The 9,677-nt window shown below is 37.7% G+C and overlaps 1 protein-coding gene across 1 annotated transcript in view; it reads left to right on the top strand.

The window, feature by feature from the left end:
* Positions 1-9,596, top strand: part of LOC116698492 (laminin subunit alpha-3-like) — a 58,039-nt gene extending 48,443 nt beyond the window's left edge. Inside the window, 18 exon segments of the mRNA XM_032530426.1 lie at positions 155-317; positions 409-536; positions 690-837; positions 949-1,044; positions 1,201-1,355; positions 1,456-1,573; positions 1,678-1,818; positions 1,939-2,069; positions 2,308-2,445; positions 2,990-3,110; positions 5,580-5,713; positions 5,890-6,070; positions 6,200-6,358; positions 6,459-6,624; positions 7,692-7,846; positions 8,017-8,110; positions 8,242-8,361; positions 8,453-9,596. Of these exon segments, the coding sequence (XP_032386317.1) occupies positions 155-317; positions 409-536; positions 690-837; positions 949-1,044; positions 1,201-1,355; positions 1,456-1,573; positions 1,678-1,818; positions 1,939-2,069; positions 2,308-2,445; positions 2,990-3,110; positions 5,580-5,713; positions 5,890-6,070; positions 6,200-6,358; positions 6,459-6,624; positions 7,692-7,846; positions 8,017-8,110; positions 8,242-8,361; positions 8,453-8,595 (2,491 nt within the window). The 3' untranslated portion in view covers positions 8,596-9,596.
* The last annotated feature ends 81 nt before the right edge of the window (positions 9,597-9,677 follow it).

The raw sequence follows: 9,677 nt of genomic DNA on the forward strand, positions 1-9,677 counted from the left end.
GTTCTGACGCATCCAATTGTTTTTTGAGTGTTGTTAAATGATATAATTTCTTATTTGCATTTAACATTTTTTTTACATTTATATTTGATTGTCTCCCAACATAATATGGGTTGTATATGTATATGTGGATATACTTTTCTCTCTTCCGAATTAGGATTTACCAAGATGCAAAGATGATCCTCACCAAAGATATCACCTCAAACCCAGTTGGTAGAAGATATGAGGAATACATGCAAGGAAAAGAGAACAAGAACCTCCTGGACCTCAGTCCCAGTGATACTGTTTTCTACGTTGGAGGCTACCCTGACAACTTCACTGTAAACAACAAGGAAATGACAACAGCAATACCATTATTTTTAACTTATATTACCTCTATTTAATTACATCTCTTGTTTTGCTCCTCCTCAGCCACCAGCTTCTCTCAACTACCCTAAGTACCAAGGTTGCATTGAGTTCTCCTCTTTTAATGACAAAGTCATCAGTCTCTACAACTTCCAAAAAGCAGAGGGGATCAATATAGAGACTCCTTGCAAGAGGTAGGTCCTAGTATAATCAGTGTTGGGAATAACTAAACTAATGACTTTTTCTTTCATTAGAAAGAAATGTGTCTATGCTTTTTCTGTAGTCCTGTAAAATTATTTCAGCATACAGCAGCAATACGTTTTGTATAACATTATTTTTCTATCCAGATACGTAATCCCAGTGGATTCTGACTACTATGAAGGCACGGGATATGGCAAAGTGCTCATGGATAGTAAAAAACCTAACACCATCCGCATCAATATGAACATCTTGACTCGTTCAGAAAATGGTCTGCTCTTCTACATCGGAAGTGAGGTAAATTATTGTTCATAAGGTTGCTTTCTAAATCTTCTGTTTTGTTTACATTTTGAATAGAACTATATGTACTGTTTGCAAGAATTTGACTATATTTCCCTCGCAACATAGGACAATTACTTCACCGTGACGATAGAGAAGGGTGTGATTTTCCTGCGTAGCAATTTGCTTCAAGCACCAGCTAAAAATAATGTGAAAACATTCCCGGTAAGATGGTTTTGTTTTGTTTTCTGCAGTCATTGTCTGCAGTCATTGTCGTGTTATTCATCATGTTATTTCTTGACAATTACAATAACTCAACCGTATAACATTTGTAAATCCAGAATCATTAATTCAGCTGCATCTTGCTCCTCTATCGTTTAGCCAGGGGACTGGGCAGAAATCCTAATCCTTATTTCAAAGGGGAAAATGTCAGTCCGCTTGGACAAAAATGAAGTGGCCTCAGCCGAAGCTGTGTTTGACCACAACACATTTCAAGAATTCTATATTGGTGGTGCCCCGCGGGACTTGAGGGAAAGGTACGTGGTTATCAATTTTTCATTTGATTATTGTTTCTTGTGAGTTAAAACTTTTGCCACTTTATCGAGAGTAACTTGATTTTACTGTTTCTCTTCACAGAGATAACATCACCATGCAGCCATTCAAAGGATGCTTGAAGAATGTAAAGCTGAATGGCAACTTTAAACCTGCTGAAGAGCAAGTGGGCATCAGCAAAGGTTGTCCAACGGATTCCTTGGTAGGACGTTAACCTCTGCCTCCCAAGCCTGTTACCAGCATTCATATCACTGCCCAAACCCCACTTGTGAGTCAGCTAATTAACGGATGTGTGATGTTGTCTAGATTTCTCGTAAAGCAGAGTTCAGCTTGGGGAGCTCGCTGTCAGCTGACCTTGCAGGCTTTAGTCTTGCCAATGACGTAACTGTATCCCTTGGATTCAAGAGCACAGAGAATGAGGGTCTCATTCTGCAGGACAAACAGCTGGTCAGTCCTTAACATCTATTTTGAAATCTGATATTTTAATTGGGACTTTATGCGATAGGATTTGTGAGAGAAAGTGGGAAGAACTTTAATATCTTTTATCTTTTTTCTACTCTTTTCCAGACTAATGGGTTGACTCTTGTGTTGGAAAATGGCTATGTGATTCTCAATTTCAACGACAAGATCTGGAAATCCAACAAACAATATCAAGATGGCCAGTGGCATTATTTGACTGTAACCAGAGGAGGTGGAAGGTAGGAATGTTTTACATTCAAACACTTTATAAATAATGTGAACATAAATGTACACATTAGTTAGTAGGTTGGTGGGATTTTAATTTTATTTCACTGACAAGGAGGTACATGGGCTTAGTTCCACATTAGTAAAAAATAGACATTGTCAAATACTATGTAGTAAAAACAGAACTACTCAATACCTGCTTAAATCTAAAGCTAGTATACAAAACAACACCATGATGATTTTTCCAAACAGGATTCAGCTGCTTATTGATGATGAAGATGAGGGTCAGCAGCAAAGCCAGAGTGGAAGTACCATATCTGACACAGGTGGCTCCGTCTTCCTGGGAAAAGAGAAGTTCAAAGGATGCGTTTCCAACCTCTACACAAGACGGTAACATTTCCTCACTTTGCAATGCAAACATGGCTGGGTTTTTTAAAAACAACAAAGATTTTTCGATTCAAATTTTATTCTTTATTTGAATGCTACAATATTGATTCATAAAATCCAGAGATCTGTCTTTTTTTTAAGATTATTTTTTGGGCATTTATAGGCATTTATTGACAGGACAGTGAATCAATGAAAGAGGAGAGAGAGGGGGAATGATGTGCAGCAAAGGGCCGCGTTTTTTTTTTTTAAGAAGCTCTGTTTTAAAGCTAGAGTTAAATATTGATATCATGTGAAACTACAGAACCTATGGACTCTATCTCACGCTAAATAATGCTCCAGTGTTAGGCTGCATTTTGTTGAGGGCCATGGCCATTATCAAAGATGTATGGCTTTAGGTATACCGTCTCTGCATCACACCCTCTGCACTTGCAAGAAAGCACATTATTGATGTTACAAAGTGATTGTTTGATCACCAAATATCTATGTTCTTTGACGTATGGTGTTTATATATAATATATTATCTCTGTGTAATTTGTTGTGTTTGCAGGCCCGACAATCTGTGCAAGGCTGAGGACCTCAGCACCTTCCGGGCTTCTGGAGATGTCTTGCTTGATGTGTGTACTGCTGACAGTCTTGCTCAACTGATGCTGGACCGTGCCTCGAAGAAAGTGAGTGTTTGTTTATTGTTTTAAGAAGAACAACCAGTCCTATGGTTGCATAATTGAATTTTCTTTCCAATGCAAATCCACTCGGTTCTCTTTTCTTTGAATTAAGTGGCATTATTGGATTACGACTAGAGCAATCCATCTTAATTAAAGGTGTAACTATCAAAACTAGCATGTACATTATGGACATGGTGACTTGATGATTGATTCCACTCACTAGCAGTAAGTCATACCCATCTTTTTCTTTCCCTTTTTTAACTTAGTTTACGTTTGTGCAGTAAAACTGCTGCATAGTACTATTGTTAAGGGCAAATTGATAATTGCGTAGTATTTCCTTTGTGGACGTTGTTTACATTCTATTTTGCTGCCTTGTTTTCAGAAATGAAGAAGAAGGAGCCCTAAGACCTGCTGATGCTGACAAGAATCTTACTATTGACATGAAAAACTGGCAGCTTGAAGCACAATGTCCTGTTGCCTATGCACGAGCTCATTCATCTGCAGTGTACATAAATAAAAACGTTGCATGAACATTCCCAATAATCATAAGAATTACTAAATGTATTGTATCTGTCTATTTTATTTAAAGATCCATTCATTACAAACTTGTGAATAACAAGCTTAAAATCAACTCATGTCTCTTTTCTTTCTTTCTTTCTTTCTTTTAACTCAGTAATGAACCACTTTCTAAGGTCATTCAGAAGCACATGCTCTCTAACTTACTGTTGTCAGACCTAATGGAAACACTCAGACACAAACATGCCTGATTATAAAACAAAATAAATGTTAACATTATTATCAAATAATATCACTAATCATTAAACATTATCTGGCCCGTGACTTTGGTTATGACATATTTGTACATTCTACTTTTATTGACATAGAGGGACACAAATTTGAAATATTTAAAGTTAAAAAGCATATTAAATGGAAACCCTCCCTGATGTGGGCCAGTAAACCCATGTGAGATTTGATTACTAAATAAACTCATCTTGACTTAACAACCAAACCTAAATGTATCAGTCTTCTATCTCTTGAAACACAGAATGGCACCCTAGCATAAAGGTCGAGAAACACTGATTTGCATTATAATAAATGATGTAGTCAACTGGAAGTTTTGTAAGCATTTCCTGAGACAAAATGTTGGTTGGTTTTCCCAGCTAAGCTCGGCCTCACGGTGAAATATGCGAGGCCTAGCAGAGCTTACCGTGTTCAGACACATCATTAAAGCATGATCGCATTTCTTCAGATCACTGTGGATCTTGCATGCCCGTCATAATTTACTAAGCTCTATGCATTTGATTTGGAACATCCAACTAACATAGGCTGTATCACCACCACAATCCATTCTCCAACAACCCCTGACCCACAATACGTGGCCTGAATAATGAAATCTAACCTGCTGCATTGGTCCATATAACTGCAAAATCTGTTGACTCTAACAGTGTAGACTGAAAGGAAATGTTTAATCAAAGGAGTAACAGAAAGCCAAAATATTTAAGAGACCGGGATGTGAAATTTGGTCATAATCCATATCATGAAATTACACAGATCAGACCGTGTTTAATGTTTTTTTGTTCCTTTATCCATGATTGGTGTTTAATCAAGACTTAATGAGCCATCTCAAAAACGTTTTTTGAGTCTGTTTATTGTTTAATAATTTCTGCAACTCTATTACAAGTTCACCCCTGTTTTACTGGAGTGTATGGCAAACAGAAATCACGTAAATCATATAATCAACATCTCTCCTGTATGCTGTACTGAACAAGCACAATTTAAAATTCCTAACTATGTTGAAACCAACATACCAACACACCTGTCTGAAACAAAATGTTTGCGGGGGTTGTGCTTCTACTCAAAATATGATAGTAAAAACCTCAACATAACCAAAACAAAGCATCTTTTTATATAAACCATTACATTCTGATTGTTAACCCTCTTCGGGTGACATCTGGTCTGCATAAAAGCATTAGTTGATTAATGGAGTAGTAGATTGACAGTAATTTTAAAAGCAAAAATTAAAAAAATGGATTGGCTCTAGCTTTCCAACTGGAAATGATTGCCGGTTTTCTCAGCCTTTTATGATAGTAAACTTAATATATTTAGGTTTTGGAGTGGTTTGCTGACATAATATTTTAGTTGATTAATCTTTAAAAGAACAAAAAACAGAACCGTTAGTTGATGCCCTGCATTCAATTATTTAGTGTACAACATGCGTGTGTTCTCACCTATGTGGAAGATATTTAGTTTCACTGTCTGTTTTTGGGACCCCCAATTTAGTACTGTGTATAGACTTTTTTTGTATAGTATTGTAGTCATTCTGACCTCTATACATTGTCTTACCCTCTCATCTTTATTTATTGACAGAGTTGAACCCCGTTGGAGACTTCCCTAGATATACGTGCACAAACTCTGATAAGAGGGACAATTTTGTGCCTTGTGCTGAGTGGGTCTCGTTTGTTTTTGCTCTTTAAGGATGTTGTGATGCAGGCGATAAATGAGAGTCTATCAGCGTGTGCATTACCAGCCCTGGTTCAAAATGCATATCGCATGAGCGGCCCTGTCAGCAGCCTGAGCTACAGCCTTCCACTACAGGTCCTGCAGCCCAGGTGAGTAACCTGTCTTACATCCCATTTCATATGCATGCACACACAACATGCTGGAAGATTTCTAAATGACAAGTTTGCTTGGCTGAGTTTGTCCTCTTAAGAAGAACAAAACATTATATTATGGCAGAGCCATCACACACAAACACTAAGATGGCGTCTGTCTTTATCCTCTCCAGGCCCCACTTTTCTCTCGATGTCCGGACTCGAGCTCCTGAGGGCCTGCTGTTCTTTGCTGCTACCAGAGAAGGGCGCTCTCATCTCGCTTTATACATATCCAAAGGCAGGATCAGACTGTCTGTGGGCAAACAGAAGGAGATCTTCAACAGGGAGAAGTACAATGATGGAAAGTGGCACTCGGTCAGTGAACTCAACACGAGTCATACTAATCTAATGTATTTTGATGCTACCATGGCATCACTCACTCTACATGATAGAGCAAATCTGCTTTGTCATTCTTTATGCATATGGTGAAAATGTCGCCTGCAGGTCATTTTCAGTTTGGAGAAGAAGAAATTCCGATTGGTTGTAGATGGGATCAGAGCCCAGGATGGTCAGCTTACAAATGCTGAGTTGACATCCATGCAGAAATTTGTGTCACCTGTGTACCTGGGCAGTGCCCCGGAGTCCCTTCACAAAGAACTGAAGGTAAAAAAAAAGAATGTACTCAGTCACCAATTCACACACACTCAAACAACTCATTCACATGTGACGTCTTTGTAATGTTTTATTATTTTTTAACTTTCAGTTGAAGGCCCTTCCAAAGCAAAGTGTGTCTGGCTGTATTCGCAATTTTAAAATGAATGGAGCACCAATTTCAATTCCAGCCACAAACCACGCTGCTGGCCCCTGCTTTGAGGGACAGACACAAAAAGGAGCTTATTTCTCAGGGAATGGAGCTCATGTTATCATCAGTGAGTACACCCTTCTGATAACAATCTGACAATACTACAGAAGCAGTTCTAGCCACCATATCGATCTCTATCAGCTTCTGTCGGCGATCAGTAGGAAATGCAACTGCATCCACACAACTTGCCTCCTAAACAAGTGAATGATACAAAATGCTAACAAGTAAAAACTAATATTGTAAACTAAAGACATATCTGGAAAGGTGCTAAGGTTGACATGTCAATGGACATGAGTGTTTTTTTTTCCTGTCTAAGAAGAGGACTGTGAGTGATCATATTTGAATTTTAAAGGTTCTTCCAAGTGTGCAATACAAACATTAATTTCTCACAGAAATATTATACAGATTGCAGAAAATATATAAACTTATTTTTTTACAGATCTAGTGATTTCTTAATGATTGCCTAGTCAGCATCCAAACGTGTTACATGTGTTGTATTTATGATTTTAATTGGTTGCATAGTTCATTTTGTGTAATAACAGCTTGATTGAATTTTTACAAGGTCTTTAAATGTAATTCAATTTGATACTAATTCTGTTTAAATGACTGAGTGTGAAAAAAATGGAAATTAGAGTTTCATAAAAAAATGTGGATGTTATAGGCAGTGGGTAATGATGTATATCCACAGACTTGTACTGGAACAACTGACTATCTGGTCTATTTAAACCAAGTAATGTCTTTTTGAAATGTTTGTTGTACATACAATATGTGTTAAATTTCCCATATGCTAGTGTACAACAATTACATTTTAGAATGTTGAACTTACCATCTGTGCACTGAGTAAAAGACTCAGTGTTACACACTAGATATTAATTGGAATTGATTAATTAAGAAGCACTGTCTCCGTTTTCTCTATAATTAGTACCTAATTAGAATTCAAAGACACTTCCTAGGAAATTACTTACATGTCAGTTCCTTCAAAGAAACTATGAGACCCATAAAAAAAAGAGTCTCGATGATATGTTCATTTCATGGCTGTCTCCTCATTATTTTCCTACTTACAGTCTAAATTATGATTTGTATAAGAATGTCGGTGATGACAGCCAATAATGATATCTGTATTCTGTTTTTCAGATGACTCCTTTGTTGTGGGCTCCAGCTTTGAGCTGCTTTTTAATATTCGTCCGCGGAGTCCGACTGGACTCTTGCTACATGTTGGTGATTCCAGCAGGAACCAGTATGGGCCTGCAATGGGCCACTATCTCACTGTGTACATGCTCAAAGGAGAGGTGAAGCCTGACTTTGTTTTTTGTTTTTTACTTTTCTGGCCTTGTCTTGGGGACTTTAACAGTACTGAACAAATCTACACTTAACCCTGACTGAAACGGTGTCTTTACTTAAAGTGTGTGTTACTACATGTCATTGAAAGCACTGTGTTTGGACATGCTCCCATTTACAGGTAGTGGCACAGGCCAACAATGGCAAAGGGGAATTCACGGTGTCGGTGAAGCCCAAAGCTTCTTTATGTGATGGAATGTTTCATAAAATTTCAGGTATAATGCACACGGTAATGAAAAGACATGACAAAAGACAATTCAAGACAAATTAAAACTGCTTTTAGTATCTATTGGGGCACTGGTACGAGTAATTGTTTGCATTAAGTCACTGTCCATGTGTCTTCTAGTAATCAAGAGGAAAAATGTTGTGCAACTGCATGTGGACACAATCGACAATTACAAAATTGGACCACCATCTTCCACTACAACATTGACCAAAGACTCCTTGTATGTGGGTGGCATTCCTGGTGAGTGTTAATCAGAGAGTTAATCTACTTAGTTTAATTTTACTTTATTCACACATACCACAAATTCACCACATGTACTATTCTGCTGCAGAGATGCCAATGCAACAGATGCTCCCTGTTACATCGTCCTTTGTGGGATGCATCCAGGACATGAGGATCAACAGCGACTCGGTCTCTTTCGACAGGCTGTCTGGTGCGTTTGGTCCGGTCAACCTCAAAGAGTGTCCAGGCTGAACGTCTCACTGCTTCATCAAGAAAGCAACCTTGGGACCACGTCCACAGCCAACCATGTGCAATCTGTTATAAAGACAGAGAATGTGTTTGTGTATAAGGGTGTGTCATTTTTGAGGAGTGTGTGTGTGTGTGTGTGTGTGTGTGTGTGTGTGAATGTGTGTGTGTGTCTGTGTGTAATATGAGCAGTAGCTCATATTATTAGCTCCGTTTAACAATACTGTATTTATTTTATAAATCATGTGTCAGGGCACCGATTCACATATTCTAACAGTTGTTTTACAGTCTAATGTGTTGGTCCATGTACTTTGTCTGAATATGCTTGTGATTGGTCAGAGCTGCAGTAGGAGCTACCCAGCACTTTAACAAAGGTGGTGCTTTAATGGAGATCAACATTATTAGTTGATTTTTTGTTTTGTTTTTGTTTGTTGGAAAGTTTATACTAGAATAATTACGTTTACACCCACGGTGCTCACGTCAGTGACATTTCAGGCACATGCCAGCGTGTAGAATCATGCATTTTACCTGGTTTATTAGACATGGAGTCTTTACACAGGTCGTGAAATCACACGGTTTCCTCTCACAATGAATTACTGTTGTTTTGAATTCATTGTCCATTTTGCATTCCTCCTTCATGCATGAGGATGTTCTGTGTGGATGTTAATCAGTGACACAGAACACAGCATGTTTGTGGAACATTGTATATGAGTTGAAATCCAGTATAGATGCCTTTAACTTCTAATATATCTCACAAGATTGGGACCATTCAGCCCATATAACTATAACATTGAAAGTAATATAACAAAAAAAACAACATCATGTCTTTTATGTTTTTAAACTCCCACAGCAGATGTTTACCTGCTTTGTACATTTGTGATATGAGAAGAAATATGCATGATGATTAGATGTGAGGATTTTTACATGCATTCCTGTCTTATGACCACTGATTTGTAAGCCATTTTGTAATTATTGTTGTTTATAAATACTTCTCAGTGCCATAAGTAGGTGAAAAACATAAAAATATATTTTGAAAAATATGTTTTGATTGTGATCATGGTGACAAGTTAAAATGTCTGTGTGGAGAA

The sequence above is a fragment of the Etheostoma spectabile genome, chromosome 12 (assembly GCF_008692095.1).
Source record: "Etheostoma spectabile isolate EspeVRDwgs_2016 chromosome 12, UIUC_Espe_1.0, whole genome shotgun sequence".
Lineage (NCBI taxonomy): Eukaryota > Metazoa > Chordata > Actinopteri > Perciformes > Percidae > Etheostoma > Etheostoma spectabile.